At 37.4% G+C, this 22,636-nt stretch overlaps 1 protein-coding gene and 2 pseudogenes across 1 annotated transcript in view; 1 reads left to right on the top strand and 2 right to left on the bottom strand.

Annotated features, from left to right (window-relative positions):
• The window catches only part of LOC131789358 (adhesion G protein-coupled receptor L4), a 21,249-nt gene extending 7,862 nt beyond the window's left edge, over positions 1 to 13,387 (bottom strand). The window contains 6 exon segments of the mRNA XM_066166725.1: positions 865 to 924; positions 1,016 to 1,215; positions 3,214 to 3,249; positions 9,908 to 10,028; positions 11,714 to 11,852; positions 13,276 to 13,387. Coding sequence (XP_066022822.1) covers positions 865 to 924; positions 1,016 to 1,215; positions 3,214 to 3,249; positions 9,908 to 9,920 — 309 coding nt within the window. The 5' untranslated portion in view covers positions 9,921 to 10,028; positions 11,714 to 11,852; positions 13,276 to 13,387.
• On the top strand, positions 12,516 to 22,636 carry LOC136276918 (replication factor C subunit 1-like; annotated as a pseudogene).
• On the bottom strand, positions 19,920 to 21,140 carry LOC136280910 (piggyBac transposable element-derived protein 5-like; annotated as a pseudogene).

The raw sequence follows: 22,636 nt of genomic DNA, 5'->3' as shown, positions 1-22,636 counted from the left end.
GTTTTCTACCTTGTCATGTGAAAAACCTCGCGTGTTTTCATGAGCCATAATTCGGCTGAAGTTCACTCAACATTTCACTGTAAGATTCTGTATTAGAGACTTAAAACTTCAGACGAAAATGTTAAATTCGACCTGCCGAACTATTTTAGTTTGTAAACTATTGCAGAATGTTGACACTTTTTGACAGCTTTAGTCTTGTACAGCCAATCAGATTATTTGAACCATTCTAACAGGGACACTGATTGGCTTATAGTAACGTGCTTTATGAGAGTATAGAGCATGCTGACGACACTGTTGTTCACTTTGGAAATAAAGTTTGTTTTGAAAATTGAAAGTAATGCTTAGGGAATTTAACGGATTCTCTATTATAAAATAAATAGAGAAACCTTGACTGTGCTCTGTTCTGAAATAAAGCACTTAGGAAGCGGCTAGAGCACGAAAGAAGTGGGGAGAAACACGAGACATAGTCGAGTGTTTCTATCTACACTTCTTTCGTGCTCTAGCCGCTTCCTAAATGCTTTACAACAGAACAGAGCATAGTCAAGGCTTCTCTATTTGTTAAATGATACATAGACCTTTTCTTTTTCCATTCAAAAAGCTTCTGATAAAAGAAATTAAAGGGAAGTTGTTCAAATGGAAATAAAATAGCTGCTGTCTAAATAACCATAAAAGTTTTGATCCCTTGATGTGAAATATACATGCATCGTGCATCACATTTTTGGATCCAAAAAGGACAGGTGTATATATTTAATGTATATTTTCAATTGGCAACGATTTTGAAAAGGGGTGTATCTTTATATACACATATATCTATATCTGAATGTATTCTGCATTTTAATATATGTCACTGGTGGAGTTAGCTACCTGCAAAGAAGTGTTTCTGTCGCTATCAAGTCTGCCAAGTTTGGAAACATATTCATTTGCCTGAAATAATGAAAACGTCAGTTACAGGTATGCACTAATTACCTTCTAAAACATAAAAGATACAAGGACCGCATATGATCATAACACTCACCAACTTCTGAACTGAATTTGAAGGCGACGGCGATGAAGATGGCAACGGCAACGGCAAGGGAAACAGCGATGGCGAAGGTGAGGGCAACGGCAACGACAACGGAGACAGTGATGACAATGGCAATGGCATCGGTGAGGGCAACGGTGCTGCTATCGATGGCGACAGCGACGTATGTGCCATCGCTGATGCTGATGGCCATGCTGTCACAGGTGGCAATGAGGGCAAAGTTTTCAGAAAATAAAAAAAGAAAGGACTTCCCTGAAACTGATTTATGTATTCCTCCTTGTACCAATGTTTTGTTACTGAACGTATTTGATCCCCAATTGATTTGATGACAAAGTTTCCACATTCCCTTTTAGTGATATTCAGAAACAGGAAAATCCCGTTGGCATTGCGAAGTATGACAGATTTCTAGAGGAAATCTTACTAGCCTCGCTCACATGAAAATCATGCTGGATAGCCCGATTGATCCGCCATAATCGCATTTACAACAAATCTTTTCATTTCTTTCATTGAGCCGGTTCTGAAACCTTTATTATGATTTTTACTAGATGTGCAATTAGTCCCAGTTTGTTTTTTTTTTGATGCTCGATATCAAAATGGTAGGGATAGATAAATTGAGTGGTACTATGGTCTATAACTAACGCACCAGCAAAAAATTTAAGAGGAGTTTAGTTTCCTGAAGACTCCACCGAACTCTTTTATCTTCACCCCTTTTATTTGCGTGATCCGTGCGAAAGCCAAACTTATATGGATAGCTAGCCGACTAAGGCTAGGAGGGGGAGTGGTTCCTCCATATTCTTTATATTCGATTGTCGTATACATATACACGTTTGCAACATAGAAGGGAAATAGAGGCATGAAAACCTAAGATCAACGTGCTCATGACTGTGTAATCCATTATGGTATTTCTATCACGCTAAGGGCCTAGACACGTTTTTTAGTCTATTTGCACTTAGGAGGCGCAAATTTAGGTATCTCACAAATGTAAGCTTTGGGAGCTACCCCAAACAGATAAGTAGATATGCCCTAATCATCCACATGGGAATCCTTGACTATAAATGCCACATTACTGTTTTCTCTTGGCTGGTTTTCTCTCCATTTGCTGATAGTCAGTGGCCTTTCATTCACCCAAGTCCACTCTCCATTCTTTTTTTCAAACCGATGTACCACTCTAATAGTCTGCGATTTCGAATCTCGCTATTAATAAAGTTCCATTCCTCTTCAGTTTCAATGGAAATTAGGTCACCTCTACATCATTCACAAAGACCTCTGTAACCCATAAACGTGTGACAAGAATCTCTACAACAATCTTTAAAACAGTGAAACAATTAGTCAGAAATAATCCTTTGGAGATTTATCGAAGGTAAAGAAATTTTCTCTCAGAGGGCGTCCCCTCTCCTCTACTCATAAGGGTAAAGCTGAAATAAGTCCATTATCACGACGTTCTTTGACCCCGTTGCAGCAATATTTCATTCATCACTACGAGAAACTCCATAATTTTAAGTCCTGATCGACATGAAAGTAACTGGCATCGATAGATCAAGAATAATGGCCATTTTAAAACTAAAATAAAGTAATTGGTTCCACGCAATGAGGGAATAAAGGCAAAAGGTTGTATCATCTTATTACAGTCTGATAGCACTTTTCTTACGCTCAAGGGCTTTAAGGACGCTCTTAGTTTACCTAATTACGTTGTCATCTTATTTTTGCGAGTTTCACAAATAGAGGCGTGCAGCTGAGCCCTTTGGGTCACTTGTAGGCCCAGATTACTGCCATTCGAAGACGTCTTGACTATTATTGCCACATCTCCGACGTCAGTTGGCTATTTTTCTTTACATTTGTTAATAGTCAATGGTTTACCACTCACCCAAGTCCAATTGCCGGCTCCTTTTTTCAAACTAATGTTCCACTTATTATATAGCGATTTGTGATTTTGAATCAGGTCATTTAAAAAGTTCCATTCTTTTACGGTTTCAATGGAAATTAGGTCAGCCCCCCGCTTTTGACATAATTTTCTGTTATCGTTCCAATTTATTCCTTGGTGTTGAAACATGTAACAGGAATCTTTAAAACATGAAATCTAGCATTCTGGGGAAAAAATAAAAAAAAATAAAAGGAGAATAACTAAATAAAGGAATCCAAAAGTGTTGGACTTAACCTTTGTTCGAGGCTTAAATCATCATTTATTTTCTCACCTCTTCCATGTACTTCCTTCATCGAAGTTAGTATTACTGTCGAGGAAAATTTAAAAATCTGAGTTTTTATTTTGTTTGTTTGTTTTTGTTTGTAACATGTGTTAACAGCAATGTCACTTTTGAGTTCACTCGCGTATGCAGACTTACTGTAATGGCACCCAAACTATGAAATCACTTGACTTTATAATTATAATTCTTTCAGAAGCAAGGCCTTATTCCCCCTTACCCCCCCCCCCCCCCGCCTCCTCTCCCACCCTAAAAAAGGCAAAACAGAACAAAAATACTTAATTTGTAGGACAACCTTTTGTAAAAACGTCCTCCTTAATCCTCAAATTTCCAAGTAAACTAAAATAATACGAATTAAACTTAGAAATTCTCCAAGAGCTTTAGCAAAGTTCGCTAAACACACACGCCAAGAAAACCTTATCTTTGCCGCAAACTTCGCGTTGAGGAATCTGTCTCAAAAGATAGTTGACTCGTAACATTAATATTCACGTGCAGCCGAACTCTTCAATAGCACGTGCACCTACGTAACGCCCTTAAAAAGTAAGCTATTCGCAAATGACACAAAAGACAGGACACCTTTTCGCAAAATTTCAATATTTTTTAAATTCCGAATCCACCACACTTTCAAGGGTCCATTCATGTAGTAGTTCCTTTTCGGGAATGTACGCCATAACGACCATCCCTCTGTGTTTAAAGTAAGAACGCAAATATTTTCCGGTCAAAATGCCTGCCACCAGGCAGAAAATGATCCACGCTTTGAGTTTTTGGCCTTTGTAAACTTCGGAAGACTAGACTTCAAACTTCTCGCCACGCTAACGAGCTATATGCGAGCTCTCCAAAAGAAACGCAGGTTACAAGTCACATTTGTGTTGCTGACTAACATAACTTCAACATGTCCTCTGTGCTAAGCGCTGAGAAGAATTATCAGGAGGTTGGGATACTTCTCGAAAGTTATGTAATTCCTCGATAGTCTCTTGCAATCTACCTTTCTCCCAATCCAACCTTCTCTTGTGTTTAAACAAGTCTATGTCAACACAGAAAAAGTCAAATATTTTCAGACGTTACTGTTTAGTTTTCGAAAATTTATCGACACTCTCCCGAGTGATATTTACATTTGCGTAACCCTGAATTTTAAGGGCTATCTCGATTAATTAAAAAAATATATTCTAAAACTTGATTTAAGATGTAGAAATATACATTTCGATGTATTAAGCTCAATTTTGAATTCATTGCGATCAGAGGCGCAATTTTCCTCTCCTTGCTAAAAGGTGGCTACAAGTTTTTCAAACATGGTTTGCTCTTCCGTTAGATAACCGATAGTAATTAACACTATGATGTCATAGAGACTAATTGTTTGGCACTGAGCTTTTTGGTATCGAACCCCAAATAGAACTCAGTGGTTTAGGTTAGGTCAAGCCTAGAAATTATCTTAAGAATGGAGAGAGAACTGAATAAAACCTCCATCACCAGAAGTTATCGATTCGGCCCGGCTAGAACGACAAGACTTGCATCCGTCAAACCTAATGCCAACTTCAGTCAACACAAATTCATACATTCGGCCAGTGAATTAAAAACCATCGATTATTCTGAGAGGCCACTTTATCGGTGAAAGACAAGAGCACTATCGCAGCTTATAGGCGACTGCGTTCAAATGATCCTCAACATTATTGCTAGAAATAATACTGTTGCGCAAACCGTCAAAACCCAACAACTATGGTTTATAATGGTCGTTGCAGGTTTCAAAATGTTATATTTTCTCATTCTAGCTTATTGTTTTCATATTATTCAAGTCTACATTTTAGTGAGGTTAAGAAACGCAAAACTAGTCTCACAAAATAACCTGATTATTTTTTCTAAAATTATTTTCATGGTGTTGTAAAACCACTTTTCTACACTGAGCATTCTGATATTAGATATATAATACAGCTGGTACTCACTTAGCGTGCAACTTATAAAAAGCGCGTTGAACATTTTCCTGGCTTTGATTCCACCTGTCATCCGAATTCATCAAGACAAACTATGGATATGTTGCTGTCAATTGTTGTCATGAGATTGATGAAAGTTTTCTCGGAGGCTGCGCATGTGCAGCATATCTTTCAAACTCTCTCGAACTCTCTTGCACCATGTAGACAGTTTTGCATATCATAAGCTTTGATCGCTTTGCGTCACTAAAATTTTATTCTTTTTGTGTACCTTAGTAAACCGTGGACTATTTGCTCCGGACGAGGAGGATTATTTTGTTGGATAGAAATAAGAACTTCATGATCAATTTTATGGAAGTGCACATGGTAATGGTGTAAAATGTTTCTATTGCTTTGGTTGTCGTCGGTTAATTTATCAAAGCACATGTGCAGTGTTTTTTCACGCGTTTTGAACTCCATATTCGAATTTCTTTGGATGCATGCACAATGCAAAGTAAATCGTAACTCTCGATAGGACGCTGTCTTCTCGACGTGACATAAGTCATAACTTGGTTCTTCTTAAATTGAACAACTAATTAAAATAAAGGCTCTAGGCAATAGATGATAAGTATTGTTTTGCTTCGTAAAAACAAGAATTGATAAACCCATGAACAAAGCTAATATCAAAATGTTTTAATGACTGGCACCTTCTAATTTATTAGCAAAATAAAACTTCAATCATTAAAAACTGGTTAAACAGCCTCCGAATCGAAACAATAGCTGTTTAAATAATGTCTTTTGTCTTATGCTGAAAATTATGCGATATTTTCTAGAACAATCTAATTTCCTGTTATGCGTGATAAATTTTTTATGCAGGTGTTATTACGTAGTTGTATGCTAATCTTCCGCTCATTAATCTTCCCTTATGGCTCGTTTTAACACGTTATTGCTATTTCTGCTTTTATTAAATAATTCAGTAGTTTCTAGTTCGTTGTATTATCATTTTAGTTTTAGCAGGCATAACATATCCAATATTTTCCGAGCGCCTGGTCATTAATTTCTGCATCTGCCTAACCTAATACCTGTTAAGTTGACAGATAAAGAAGCCTAGAGTGTGCTCTGTTCTGTTACAAAGCACGCAGGAAGCGCCGAGAGCGTGAAAATATTTCCCTACGTTTTGAGAAGAGAACTTCTAGAGGGACTCAATGGGGTGATGACTTTTACAGCTAACGGTTAAAATTTTGGCCAATTTACGGTTACGGTTAATATCTTACCACGGTTCATACCAGAATTATTTTTATTTTTTTAAGTTTAACTTTTTTAACAACAGATGGTTAAAATTTGTCAATTTTTACGCCTAACGGCCAACTTTTTGAGCTGTTTACGGCTAAAGGTTAACCCCATTGAGACCCTCCTTCTAGGATTGCTTCCAAATTGCTCGACTTCCGTCGCTAGACTAAAAACGTCTAATTTTCCGGCTGCCATCTGACGCATAAATGAGTAGCGATAGTGTACGCGATTCTATTTTGACATCTTGTCACAACAGCGTGGAAGGATAGCCACTAAGCCACTGTATTCCTTTGATCCTAAATGTGGCTGCTTAGAGCTGTTATACAGACCACCGCAGGGGAAACATCACGAATAACGATGACTTTCAATTGTTTTTCAATCATTTGGCATTGTATAAAAACTGAAAAACGTTGTGACACGAGCTAAAAGAAGAATCGCCATCATTCTCTGTGATGATTGCCACCTGACAAGTTTTTTTCCAGGCTTCGTTTGCCTGAGTGTTCCAGGAAATTCCAAAATCGATGTAAATTTTTCACAAAATAGAAAGTCAAGTCTGTAGATCTCATTGCTACATTACACCCGACAGACATAAGAGAGGTGGTACTTACCCAGTGCACAGCTTCTTAAAAAGGTTTTGAACATTTTTCTGGATTCGGTTTCACCTACCATCCAACTTGTCAAGCCCATTATGTACACAGATAGTTATAAGTAGCTGTCGTTACATTACGTTACATTGTGTTTGGGCACAGCGCATGAAAGGCTCGTTCTTCAAGTATCTCAACCTCTCCATATTTAAATGCAAATCATAATACTCGGTAGAACGTTCGGGACGTGAGTCAGCTTTTTTTCCCCTTAGTAAGACCAATAGACTGAAAGTAGCTTGCAGCAGGTGTGGAGCATTGTTTTTCTTGTTAAAAATGAGAAATTCACGACATAAACGGACTTTTATTAAGGTTAACGTTATATAAATTTGTAGTCCAATATTATCAAGGAGTTATAAATTCCGCTTAAAGATAGGTATCTTCGACAAATTTCTGCAATCGACTTATCGCCGTGAAGTAAACGATCACACTACAATCGACTGCTATTTCTGGCTGGTTGAGTTCACTTTCTCAAGTTGATCATGCCGATCATAGGTTCTATTTCGTTTCAAATTCATTACAATACCGTACTGCCATTCAACTGCCGATGCATCCCTGACACCTTTTCGATTGATCTTGTTTTACTTTGCGGGAGTTCTTCAATGTTTTTCTTTCTTTTGAGTCGACAGCACCCGGCTTTAATCCGCAGATAGACAAGCGGCAGAATATTAGTATTCAAATATCTTATTCGTGCCTTAAAAATTCATTCCAAACACTTTGTATACATCAATGTTTTTCCTACCCGACGGTGTTGGGAAAAAATCAGCACACCCTATAGCAGAAACAGGATCCTAAGTTGATATTTAATTTTTTAATACACTATCCACGTGAAAGGCTGCACGAGACTTTAAAGAACTTACTTGATTTCTCTAATTAGATTACAGTTAATACGAATAGAAGAAAAATTATAGGTCTTATAAATCAAGAAGAAATTTTTTACCTCTTTTTGTTTTTCGAATTCTTCTTCAAAAAATGGCATGTGGCCGTTGTAAAGGTTTCTTACTTTTGTTAGAAAGCGAATAAAAGATCTAGATTGATTCATTGACTTTATTAATGTTTTGGCAACGTATCATTATAGGAAAGAGAAGAGTTTCTGTCTGTTGAACGTTTCTTGTCTTGATCACGTAGGCTACCAGGAAAACCTAAACTCAAATAACAATTTGCAACTAACATTAATTCGTTCCATTAACCTACTTTGGCATTCAAGAAACGATAAACTCTATAGCGAGGTTGATAATATCTAGATTTGGCCAAGCCTAAAAGAGGAGCTCGCATTTTTTTTACCGCACGTCTCAAGGGCACAACGTCTTGCCCCGGTCAGGACTAGAACGCGGGTCGTCCGACTCGGAGCCCAGTGCACTGACCACTCAACCCTCCGATCTCAACCCTCTCAACCCAAATAATAACTCTTGCATGCTAAGCATGCCTATGTTATCTTCTTGGTAAGCAGAATATCAATTAATTCAAAGTCATTATTGACTATTTTTCAAACTAGAAAAAGTATCTACGACCCCTGGTGACATATGAGAACTGAGGTAACCCTTAGTAACCTCGTTACACAGTAATGGTTGCTAGGTCCATCGAAATGCCCGCCATATCCGAATTAGACACAGGATGGTCAGTTTATTATGTTCACACACAAGCCTCCACAACTTTACAGTTCAAACGATCGGACATTAAAATAGAATACAATAAACATAAAATTGATTTCCCAATGCAAAGAACACATAAGTCTGCAAGTCTTTTATATTTGTTTTAGAATCTAAGAAAATTAATTACCGTGGTTTGCTTTCCTTGTCAATTAGTTTTCATCAATCACTTTGATAAAGTACTTTTACTGTAGTACAACAACTTAACCCTTTAACTCCTAAGATCTCAGTGAATGAAGATTTTAGATATATGAAAATTTCACATATTTGCACTGCGGTGGAAAGATGAAATTAGGAGATCCTCGCAGCTAAGAACACTACTGAAACGAGTAGTTGTAAATAGGACCTGAAAAAAATGGGAGCTGGTAATGAATTGGGTACAAATAAACATCCCAGCCAGCTCCCAGTTGGCTTGTTAGCTCAATTGGTAGAGCGCTGCACCGGTATCACAGAGGTCATGGGTTCAAACCCCGTACGGGCCTGAATTTTTTTCAGGTCCTATTTACAACTACTCGTTTCAGTAGTGTTCTTAGCTGCGAGGATCTCCTAATTTCATCCTAAGATCTCATTAGTAATTCTCCTTACTGTCTACCATACAGTTCTTATAATGTTAGTTTGGAGAAATTGGTATTGGATCAACTTATAATCCTCTAATTGATATTGTTCTTTTTTCTCATCACTTGTCTGCTTGATATTATATTGATATTGTATGGAGAAATTCTGTCTTGGTCTGTCAGAGTTAAAGGGTTAACATCAATATCCATATTCTCTAGACTCTTCACTATAAATTTCCATTGGTACTGATGAGGAGAATTCATATTGTAATCAGAGCGTCTTGAGTTAGGAATCTTTTTGTTATTCTCATGTTCTTAATAAATGATTCAGCAATATTACTGGAGGAAGAACTTACATGCTGACTACCCTTGGGGCTGATAGGGTTAATTAAGCAGAGAGAACCAAATTAGTTTATTGTTTCACATGTAAGTCATGCTGTGTTCCCTATTTACCAGTACATGTGTACAAAACATGGTCCAAAATTAACACAAACATCACTTATTTCAAAGCCAAGAGTAGGATTCCACATTAGAGTCATATTTGAATTAAGTACTGGCAATTGTAAAGTTCTGAGAACTGTATTTACTAATTAAAAAACAAACTCACAGTCTGATTAAATTGGTATTCATAAACAAAGTAATAGCTAGCTCACCTGATTGTAACATAAAGAAAACCCAGCAAGGACCCAACCAGTCTGTTGTCAGTTGTCAGACAGGCCAAAAATGGGTAGAACAGCATCCCGTATACAAGAACAGTGACAATATTCTGAAAAACTAATTAAAACAGAGTAATTAATTTTTTGTTCTGCTAGCTCATGTTGAGTGTTGGACTGCTGTGCAGGTAAAGGGGGTAAATTTCTAAAGAAACAGTGGTGCTGCAGCAGTGGGAGAGTATAACAGGGTAATTTAGTATTATCGACTGAGTTGATAATGTAAATGGAATATGGTGATGATAAAACAGGAATAAATTAGTTAAATGAAAAGCATTTGTTGATATCATGGGGCTTAAGAGGGCCTATTTGAAAGATAACTTTTGTTTTGAAGTAGAGAAAGGCAACAAAGTGCCATATGCTGCCCAGAATGATCAGGAAGATTAAAGTATCTAGCGACTGGTTTGGATGTGTCCTTGTCATTTCTTTTTACATCATGAAGGTGTTATGGCTCTGTTGGTAGTTGAGGGTTCAAGCCCCAGACCACAACAACACTCAGGGTCTTAAAATAACTGAGGGGAATGTGCTGCCTTTGATACAACATCTGAAAATGGTTAGATGTTCTAGTCTTCTCAGCTAAGGATGATAAACCACAGGCCCCATACTCTCCTACATCTTCTCAGTACTGGTTATAAGCAGGGGACATTAACCCTTTAACTCCCAGAAATGATTAACAGGTAACTTCTCCCTATAATATCCACACATTATCCTGCAAACAGGTGATGAGAATACCCAAACCTTCTCAGGTAGAAGATGTTTTCTTGATCTAACAGAAAAGTTCTCATAACTGATGAATATGCAATTGTGCAGCAGCTAGAGGGGAGAATTAATTAATAATCAGATCTTGAGAGTTAAAAGGTAAAACAACTGACAGACTTCAACAAAGAGTAATGAATGTGGCTCCCAGTGTGGTCATCTGGCCTTGTTATCATTTGTAGAGGCCCACATTTACACCTGCTTTTAAAAGCCAAACTGAGCCAGCCTGTCTAAATATTCCAAATAAATAACTTAATATCAAGTTCACACCCTCATCACAAATGGAGGCTAGGTGCCCAAGTGGCCCTGGAGCTGCAACTACAGTCACACCCCAAGGTGCTAGAACACCAACTGGCCTATCCAACGCTAAACTGACAGCTTGCTGAAATAGACCCCGCAAAAGAAACCCTGCAATTAGGGTTGAGGGGGGGGGGGGGGGAGAAACACCAAGAACTGCTATCCTCAAGGACAAGAATCCCATGCTACAGAACAGCACACACAACACAGGCACATGGTGGAACAACACATGCACTGATAAGGTATACTGCTGGATGAGGACGGCCCCAGGGCCTTAACATCCAAAGGAGTACTGCTGCAAACTCTGGAGAATGCAACAAATACTCATGATCCTAAAATGAAGCAACACATTTGTTTGTGTGAATTTAGAACACTTTACTTTTCACCTTCAGTACATTAACATTCTGGTACATTTCAATCTAGTCTGAACCTTCCTGTTTGTAAATCCTTACTTTGACGTAGGAAAATTTTCCAAATCATGAAAATGTATTAGTTCCCACTCTAGTAACTCTATTGAAAATGTAACCCCATTATAGCTAAGTGAGTCGTGAAAATGCCACCCAAACTAACAGCACATCCCCTTGCCTTGTATTACAAATAGCAACTTTTTTGGAAAAAAGTACATGTAGCTGGGTGTCACTTAGACTTAGTACAACTACTTAAAAGTACACAATGATCAGACTGTATGTTGCTGACCTTCAGTATTAAAGCCTTGATCTTTTTGCTCTATTAATCAATTCTGTTCTCACATCAGCAAACCAGGAAATCCAATGCAGTTTTGAAGTCCAGATTTGACCCTTTGCTTGACAAAGGCCAGTATAAAAATGATGACAAGCTTAAAAATAATAATACATGTAATAATTATTATCAATTGTACAAGCATGAAATTACAGATGAAGTTTAGCAAAACATCATCACCTTTCAAACTTTCTGACGTAAAACAGGGCAGAGAGGGACACTTATTCCAGAGGGGGTGCTTATTGGAAGGAGGGCACTAAACCAAATCATTGCAACATGTAAACGATTTTGTCATCATTATTTGATGAAAGTTACTTCAGTATTTCAGTTACAGCTGGAGGAAGACAGCAGAGATCAAACAGGCTCTCCTAGATAACTGTGAGGCACCTAAATTGATAATTTTCGAGATTGAAAAACCTTCAACATGTCTCAAAAAAAAATTTACAAAGACATCTTTGGATTAAAATAAATTTGTTACATTTTTAGGATTCAAGAAGAAAAAACAGGTGTTACAGAACACTAAAAATTCATGCTTGAATGGAAAATTTAAAAATTAATACATGATAATACAGACAAAGGCAGGATCAAGCTGTCTGACACAGACACCCCAACTTTCAGCCCACATTCCCCTCACTTTCAGTTCCAAATTCAAGTGTGAAGTGAGAAAGACAACAGCACTTATTTCAAGAAAGATAAAAGAAAAATTAAAAATAACAAATTAAAAGAATTCCTCATACAATTTCAAAAGAAATGACTAAACATGGCCAACTCTAATTTAAGACACGGAACAGAACGAAAAGGAAGATCTGTAATTTTAGAAAGAGAGATTATAAATTTGCAAAGCAAGAATCCGTGTGGAACTCCACTGTACGGAAGGATGAGAGGGTCCATTGGAAACCTCAAAGCTGTCGAAAAAATCATCCACAACTGCAAAACCGCAAAAAAAAAAACTCGACCAGAACCGAAAACCGCATGCAAAACAGTCAAAACCGATAAATGTGCACATCCCAGTTCTCAAAACCCTAATCGATCCGATACGGTGTTGATAAGTGGAGCATACAGAGGTTTCGCGGCTGTTCAAGATCACTGGGGGAGCATAATGGCCGCTTGGATCGAAGAGAAAACGGAATCCAAATGGGAAAATCCGAAAACTTCATCGGAAACCAAATCCGTAGCCCATTAGACAGGTATTTTTGACGAAAACTGAAAACCAAATGCTAAAGAACGGAAAATCCGCAAACAGCAATGACCACCCAATCCGAAAACCTAGATTCTTTAGCACAAAAACCGATCTTAAAAAAATATAGAAAATCCCAATGCCCCCCTTAAGGATGAATCGGTCAGTTCAGTCTACAGATCATTCAAATTTCATGCTGCGAATTTGAATATTTTTCAATAAACAAGCGATATACCTCGAGGAGACGACAACACAACGAAACAACCAAATCGCAGAACGAGCGTGCGCGAATCTAGAGCGCAGTCATTCATGAAAATATCGACATCCACAACAGAGTACGTACCCCTGAGAAGTATTCTCCGTGGATCTATTTGCCGTTTTCAAAGCAATCTAGCGGGGCAACTGCACGTGGTTCAACCTCTCTCGTCTGACAGCTCCTTTCATTTGGTTCCGTGAATTAGAATTAGATTATGTTTATCTTAGGACCTATTGTCTTTCTCGGAAGAGAAATAGCAGGAGTCTGGAAGCTAGCTAGGTAGGTTGGCCGCTGACTAAAGTACAGGAGATTTTCAAAGATGGCTCGAAATGTCTGAGAGTGTAGAAAAAAGAAAGTAGAAAATAAGCGCGGCAAAGATTCTACTACGAAGTCATTATCGAAACAAGATGTAGGAAAGAGCCGAACGAAAAGCAAGGTAAGTAATGGATAATGTTGTAGCATTTGAAAGAGAAAGCTATTTGTGTTATCAGGGAATTCGACTTCAGAGGTGACGGAGAAAAGATCTGCCCATATCACAGCCCCTGTCTGACTGAATCGATCATCATGTACATGTGTGTCTATATACTCGGGTGCAATTCACATTCCCATCTATCTTCTCGGGGAGGGGGGCGGGAGAACACCTTATTTCGCCAAAATTGGTATTTATTGCCATACATGGTAAAATTTCCTTTGTCTTGAATCTTTTATTCAGCACATGGTAGATAATTTTACAACATGTTTTAACCAAGATATCTTTCTGGACTGGAATGTGAGAAATGGGGTGGTACTGTGTGTTAACTAACTTTGTAGGTGTAATTTTCAATAGTCTGTTGGAGTATGTCAGGTTAGGTACAGTAAGTTACAGTGTTTTACCTTTTGTTTTTATCTTAAATAGGGTTGTAAAATGAAGCAATTTTGTCTTCGTCCTTAAATTCCCAAGATCTGTTTGCTAATTCTCCCCTCTAGTTATTGCACATTTCCTTGTACAGTTGTGATCCTGAAAGGCAGAATGGACTATAACAGAAAACTGTTTGAATGGCAAACTGCATGGATGACAAACAGTTAACAAATGGTCCTTGAAACATTCAAACGGTTTGCCTGACCATTCAAATGGGTGAATAAATTATTTGAACATTCAAACAGATGTCACAATACTTCGAACAGATGGTAATTTATTTCAGACATTATATGCAAACCGTTCAAATGGTTTGTCGAACACTTTGAACGGATCTTTTTAGTCATTTGAATGGATAACGAACGGTTTACCCATTTGAACAGATAACTGTTAGTGTCTGTTTTGCCTTTCATGGTCACATTTGTCTTAGGAATTTTGTCTTAGATCAAGATCACAACTTTTTCATTACTCCTTTGTTGGATATTGTATGGATATTCTAGGGAGAAGTTACATGTTAATTATGTCTGAGAGTTTAAGGGTTAAACAGTGTGTTGTGATACACTGCCACCTAGATTTCACTCAAGTTCAAAATATCTTGGATATTAGCATTCCCTACTAATTTATTCAAACTGCAGCTTATCAAGTCTGCAGAGCAGTTGCAGTATGTAATACTAATGCTTATTTCACGATTTTGACAAGTACTGGTTAATTTTCATTTATCCTGACTGAAGGGAAAATGAAATTGTTGATTAACTTGAAAGGTAATTGATAAAGAAACCTTGAGACTTCACTTTACCCAGACTATTTTTTCCATAAGCCTGGTATAACCAACACACCAGCAATAAGTTTTAGAGGAGTTTAATTTCCTGACAATTTGACTGAACTCTTCTATTTACATGCCATTGCCAGTGGTTTCAAAGTAAAGTATTACAAACATAATACATCAAGAACGGAACGACTAATTACGAGATTGGAAATAACAGGAAATACAAATAACAAGAAATAATATTATGTATAACACAGACAATACTAATAACATAGCAAACATGGGTCACTTGATGAAAGAGCAATTAACTTGACGATTTTGGAATACAGCTGGCATAAGAACATACTTGCAATTACCTTTTAACTGGAGCTTACACCTTTTTCATTTGCATGATCTATGTGAAAGTTAAAATTATATGGATAGCTGTGCAGAGGGGGATTAGTTTCTACACCTGGTGTCTTCTCTTGATTTTCAGAGCTGAAAGAAAATGTCTTGTTAGAAAGTTGTGCTCCGAGGAACAACACCCCCCTTGATTTTATCCAATTTTGTTCTTTGTTGTCACTGAACCACATTGATCTAACATTTGTGTGAATGAAAATATGTAATTGTTAATTTACTGGGCAGATGTTATCAAGCAGTGAAGATGATGACATTGCCTGGAAACAAAAAACCAAACGAAAATCAGAAGAGGAAGAAGAAAGGAAAAAAACATTATTGATTAGTGTTACACTGAGCCATCAAGAGTGAATTTAATGTAACATTGTTGTAGAACTAAAATGTTTAACACATGGATTGTTTTTCCTGCTTCAGTCCAGTCAAACGTAAAGAGGAAAAAGCAACTTCTGCTCTTGATTTCTTTGGTTCTACTCCAGTTGAAAGGGAATCCAGGAAAACATTTGCCAAAAGAGAAAACAGGTGAATAACTAACTAACTAACAACACTTGTTTTGCCCACAATTTTCTTTTTTTTTTAAGAAAAAATCAGGCATCCTGTGTATTTTTAACAGTACTTCATGCATCATGCATTGAACAGGGAAAACTTTAAACCTCACCATATCTTGCCTTTCCATAAAATTCGTGCATCACATGTTAATTTTTGGGCTTAATCAAACATTCCTTGTAGACCCGTTGCCAATCTGTAATAGTTATATCAGGATGAACTACAGTGAACACAATTACCATGTCACAAAATTAATGTGTAGTGACCAATTGAGGAATAGTTTTGGCAAAAATGATACCATGGGTCCCCTTAAAGGGATAATTCCTTTCACCTCTAAGATATTTAAATCAGTTCTCTTTGCTTTCTGTCACACAAGTGTTATGACAATATCTTTGAGAATATGGTGTTCACTCAAACAATATCTTCTGGTCTGATGATTTTCTTTCTTCTCTTTAAATTGCTGTTTGACAGTGAATTAGTATTGTTAAGAGACATTAGAAAATTGATCACTCTTGAGAGGTTAAATTTTAAGCTTGATCCAGAGCTCAGCCCACTTAATGATTATACCTTGATTCCCTATAGAACCATCAATAATTATTTTTTGTTTTCATTTCCAATAGAGATCTGATGAGTCTGAAGGAAATGAAGACTCCAAAGTGAATAGAAAAGAAGAGTAAAAAAATGGGAGAGAAAAAGAAGGAAGAGAAAATGGTAATGTCAACCATCACACAACAGAGCAACCATCAAAGAAAAGAAAGGAAGACCTCCCAGAATCAAAGTCTGAGGTTAAAGAGTCTTCCCCTGAGAAAAAAAAAAGGTTTGTAAGCCTTTTGATCACCATCCTTTGTTGTTCCAAAATTAATCAGTACTATTAATGCTTAAACGTGCTACCCTGATACTAGAATTGATTGGATCTGATATGATTGCATGTGTATGGTATGTATCTTTAAGCACTTGAATAAGGTACTTTAAGATGAAACAGTAACATTTTATGACTAAATTTGGCTTTGCATAAGATCTAAAAGCTTACTCAAACTTGTTAACTGGTGGTACATGTCAGTTGTATAATTATGTAAACCTGTTCCACTATGAAATTGGATGGTTTTTACTCAGATGCACATTGCTTACAATACTTGCAACAAAACATTACTTTCAGTACTATAACCACTCAAAATACTACCATTACTGTACCTAGAATTTACACTAAACAGTTACAGTGGTGACAAAACTTTAAGGTACATTCTTGGTGATTTTAACTTTGACAATCCAGGAAGATGCTGCCACTTTGTCTCCATTTTTCAAAGCAGCAGTGTCTTTTACTATCAACATTCCTATTTGGGACAACTCTTGCCTTGTGAGGACAACTCTTGGCTGTTAGAATGTTTGATATACATGTAACTTTTGTTCACTTCAAATTTTATTCATGGACTTTTCAGGAAGTACCAAAGACAACTCCTGCTGGCAAACTGGCTGCCAAAGCTGCCACAGTTCCAGAAACTCCAGCTAAAGACTCAAAACTAAGTCCAAAGAAAATTGTTACTCCGAAAAAGGATAAAAAAGATGTCAATAACGAAACTCCAATCAAAGGAACACCAAAGGTGTCAAAATCAGAGGAAGTGGATGAAGTTCCACCCTCATTGGAAAAGAAAAAATCTGGCTACTGTGGTTTTATGGCAAGAGATGGTCCTTGGACACTTGGTTCAAAGGAAATCCCTTAGGTAGGTTTCACAGACCAAGATCTGATTGTTAATTCTCCCTTCTATCTGCTACACATTTTTCTGTAAATTAATAATGAGAATTTGTTAGATCATTATAACACAACTACCTGTGCCTGATGAGTTTTAATATTCTCATTACCTGTTTGCTGGGTAATTTATGGATATTCTCGTGAGAAGTTACATGTTAACCTCTTCTGGTAGTTTAATCATATTATCTCTCAAACCTCTTTCTGGTTTGTTTTCCATCCTTTCAAATTTTAATGAGAGATGCAAGACAAAGGAAAATGAAGATTATTAGAATTAAGGCTTATTTGGAAAATCTGCAGATAAAGTTTACACGAAAAAATTGTAAAATGCATGCTTTAACCCTTTTACTTCTGAGATGTCAATAGTAATTCTCCTTACTGTCTGTCATACAATTCTTGTAATGTTAGTTTGGAGAATTTGGTCTTGGATCAACTAATAATCCCCTGCTTGATTATTTATTCTCATCACTTGTCTGCATGATATTGTATTGATATTGTAAGGAGAAGTTCTGTCTTGGTCACTCATGGGAGTTAAAGCCCACATTAACCCTTACTTGTAAGCAGTTGATGGTTGTTGAGTTAGGGGAGGGGTGGGTGTGCAGATGCTGACAATGATCTGAAATGTTTATGGTGTATCTACAGAGTTTTTTTTCATTTTTCACCATTTATAACTTTTCAGTTTGGACAGTATTAAGAGGCCTTCAAGGGAAGAATTAATTATTTGTCTGCATATCTTAAATTATGCATGCACTTGATAATATAATTTTTAGGAAGTGGAAAACTGTTTGAATGGACTGACATTTGTTATTACAGGAATCTTGGAAAGTATTGAGAGAGAGGAGGCAGCAGATCTGATTCAAAGATATGGTGGAAAAGTTGCCCAATCAGTGAGCAAGAAAAAGAGTCAAGTTGTTGTGGGACAGGATCCTGGAAGAGTAAACTTTCCAAGGTACATTGTAATGCACAGCTCAAAAGAGGGAAAAAAAAGAACTGTGAACATAAACATATACACTGCACCTTTTCCCTAAATTTTTATAACAAATCCGGGTGCAGCTTACTGCAAATACACCTGGGAAACTTGTCACAAATTTGCATAAATTAACATGATTCATTGAACAGCAAACTAACAAGAACTGAAAAATTTTCTTTTTGTTGTTGGCTTCTAAAAGAGTTTTTTTTCCATGAGCATAAACTTATACTGTGGAGTTCATTAAATGCTTCTTTGTTAAAAGACCTTTTTAACTGGTTTAAGGTTGTATTTCCTTCCTTGAATAGCTAAACATTACTTGGCAAGAAACCTGTGATTTCTTTGTTGTTGTTGTTTTTGTTGTTGTTTTTTTTTGTGCAACTGATCACATAATTTGTTAATCCTCATTTCCCTTCTTCCATCTACTTAATTTACGGTGTCACTCAGTCTGTCTGTCTGTCTGTCTGTCTGCTCTTTTGTGTACACTTAGTGAATATAATTTTTCTTGTGTGCATACAAGTACTGTACATGACTTTGCATTAAAGTTACTGATGTGCATGTGTGTGATATACATGTACCAGTAAATTGTCATAGGAGCCATAGGCTAGTGTGCAACTGATAACATAATTTGTTCATCCTTATTTCCCTTCTTCCATCTACTTAATTTATGGTGTCACTCAGTTTGTCTGTCTGTCTGTCTGTCTGTCTGTCTGCTCTTTTGTGTATGTTCATTCTACCAATTACTGTCTTTCTATCTGTCACTTATTCTTCTTGTTCTCCTCTGTACAGTCACCCACACGTCAGTTTTACCACCACCTTAAATTCCACCTTTAGGTTCATCTGTTGGATCATTTTACTGTACTTCCACCTGTAGACTTGTTTGTGTTACTTAAATTGAGTTGCAAGAAAGTACAGTTTTTTTGTTTTTTGTTGCTTTATTTTTTTAATCTAAACAAGATTTTAACAGTAAAGGTAATTTTTTTTTGTGCAGAAGAACCAAGTCTGTTATGGGTAGACAAATATCAGCCTTGGGCAGTGAAGCAGATTATTGGTCAGCATGGTGATACGAGCAACATGAGAAAGCTGATGAACTGGCTGAGAGACTGGGAAAAGAATAGAAAGAAACTAGCCTCTAAATGTGAGTACACATTGATTGTCAAGATGCTTTTCCCTCAAATACATGTACATGTAACTTCTCTTCAGGCAAGTATGCAAACGGTTCAGGCAAACTGTTGGAGAAAGCAGATGAAAAAGTTTGGGGGACCTTTCTGGGGGGGGGGGGGGAGTAGCAATTCTCCTAGTCACCTGATGCTACTGAAATTAACCCATCGAGCCCCACACCTTAGAGCTCAGACCACCCCCTGAAATTCCAGAGAAAATGGCTGCCACAGTGAACACACAGACCACTGCCAAAATATTTAAAGATTTTAATGTCTTCATTTCACTCTACTGAAGGGAAACTGCACAAAGTTGCATATTAAATAATATACTTTCCCCCTGTCAAATTTTATTTTCAATTTGAGCATCAGGCTCTCTCAAAAAAAATTCTAAAGCTAGAGAACGGATTCAACTTCATGATGTACAGCGAGTCATTGGCTAGGTTGCCTTCAGCTTTGAAAGTATTTATCAGTATGATGACTCTCTTTTGCACTCTTATTCCATCAGAATCATGTAAAAAGCTTTCCCTCAAATACAACACCAAAAGACAGATCGCAAATTCCTCCTCAACAAAAGGAATCCTAAACTTTCTAACGCGGGTCAATTTTGAATTTGCCCGCCATAGCGACATCGCGACACGTCACAAGGCGCAGCTATAAAATTACTTTTTGCGAGTCATGAGCAAGAACAAACCAATTTTTACGCCTAAATGAAAAGTTTCACTTTGAACAATGCATATATTTTCTTCGCTTAGGCAAACTTTTGCTCCAAGCGAGTTACAAGGGGGCAAACTTTGCAGAGGAGATCGTTTCGGTCTTCTGCGGTCGGGTCAGCAAGATGTAAATATTTTCCGAGAGTCATGAAGCGGTGCTCTGGGATCGTTTTTTTAAGCAATCAACTCCAACAAACTCGTCAGAATCCCAGTACATTGCCAGCTGAGGAAGTTCATGGATTCCAATGAGAATGTTTAGCCCGAGATACGCTGAAATTTCCGCTTGGGTAGATGTGAACGATCGATCCCCTTTCGAACGAGCGTACGCAACGGTGTATCGGACGTCTTCGTCAATGTAAGCATCGTCGATAAATACATTAAAGAAATCTTTGGCAGTTGCATTTTCTCCGAGATCTCTGGTCGGGCCACGACGAATGGAGAATTCCTCAACATTAATTTGTTGCAATTAGCTAGACCATTGAAGAGCATTTTGTCGGCTTTCTTCTGCGGCAGATTCTTCATCACTACTAGCGTCGCTTTCTTCTTACTCTTCACTAGCGTATAGCTCAACATCGGAATCGCTTCCCCTTTCTTGCGACCGTAGGTCGAAAAAGTCTTCCATCTCGTCATCCACATTTCGAAGCAAGTTTTGTTCATGCTGTGCCTGACGAGCTTGTCGCTTTTTTCAATTTCTTCGATGATAAATCCAGCGAAGACTTCTTGCTCTTCATCGGATGAAAATTAACTTTCATCAATTCTTCCAGAAGCCATGTCTAAGACCACGACATATTTTTGAAAAATTCGCAAAAAATCGCACGGTAAACGTGTAATAGTGAGTTTGGTCTCAAACGAAAGCTTATTTTTGCATGTCACGTTTCACTGCTTTTCAATACCCAGGGGAGTTTTGTTTCTAAGCTACAGCCAATCAAAACAAGCCAATTTTGACAGGGCGCATGAGGGCGCATTGGAATTTCAGAGGGGTTTTATTTCTGGGCGCATGAGGGCGCATCGGATGTCAATGGGTTAAGTAAGCATAGGCAAGGTTAGACCTGTGGCTCTTGTGCTGACTTTACATCCAACCCTTTATCTCACATGAGTGACCAAGACAGGATTTCTCCTTACAATATCAATACAATATCAATCAGATAAGTAATGAGAATATAGAAAAATATCAATCTGGGGATAATTAGTTGATCCAATACCAAATTATCCAAATCATAAAAATTTTATGGCAGACAGTAAGAAGTACTAGTGAGCTGTTTGAAGTAAAAGGGTTCAGTGGATGAACCTAACCTTAATCAACAGATATTTTACATAAGACCTTAAATTGAGTTGTAACGCGAATGTCGTCTAGCTGTTGGCTAAATACCTTTCACATTGAATCCAGATTGTTTCTTAATTCCCACATTCAGAGATACAATTTTTTAAACAGCTGTAACTTATGAACTTTTATGAATTTATTTTACTCGACAGTCACTTATACATGTAGTTAGTATGTTAGTAGTGGAATCACAGTTTTAAACCTTTTTATTTTGCACAGCTTTCTTTTACAACAAAGACCAAGATGGGTCGTCCTTTATGGCAGCTCTTCTGTCCGGTTCCCCAGGAGTTGGAAAAACAACAACAGCTACATGTACCCTGGTTTGTGAAGAGCTGGGTTTTTACGTACATTGAAATGAATGCCAGTGGCACACGAAGCAAAAAGACCTTGGAAGAACACATTTCTCAGTCACTGAACAATAAAACCATGGATGGCTTTCTGACAGGTTGTCAAATTTCTGTAAGATTTGGAATGTCTTTGATATTATTAAAGATACTTCATGAATTCTCCAGTCTTACTAAACTGATTTTCCTCTGTAGTTAATTTATTGGATTTCAGATGTCATTTTCCTTGTATTTTTGGTCGTATTCGCTATAAGTATTGTCACGTTACTCCTTTGCTAAGAGAACTCCACTGGCTACCAGTGCGCTCGCGCGTAGATTTTAAGATTCTCCTTGTTACATTTAAGATTCTTCACGGTGTTGCGCCTAGCTATCTTAAGGATCTTGTCTCTGTCTTACCGGTCTCACGTTACCAACTACGCCGTAACAATAATGGTATATTGTTAGAAAGACCTCAGCTAAGAACGAAGAAGACCTTGGGAGATCGCGCGTTATCGATGGCTGCCCCCTTTTTATGGAACAGTCTTCCTCTGCCAATTAGACAGGAAACATCAATCGACTCTTTTAAACGCTCTGTTAAAACATATTTATTTAAAAAGGCTTTT

Source organism: Pocillopora verrucosa, chromosome 5, assembly GCF_036669915.1.
Source record: "Pocillopora verrucosa isolate sample1 chromosome 5, ASM3666991v2, whole genome shotgun sequence".
Taxonomy (NCBI): domain Eukaryota; kingdom Metazoa; phylum Cnidaria; class Anthozoa; order Scleractinia; family Pocilloporidae; genus Pocillopora; species Pocillopora verrucosa.
Note: the sequence above shows the minus strand (reverse complement) of the source record. Positions and strands in the feature narration are given on the sequence as shown.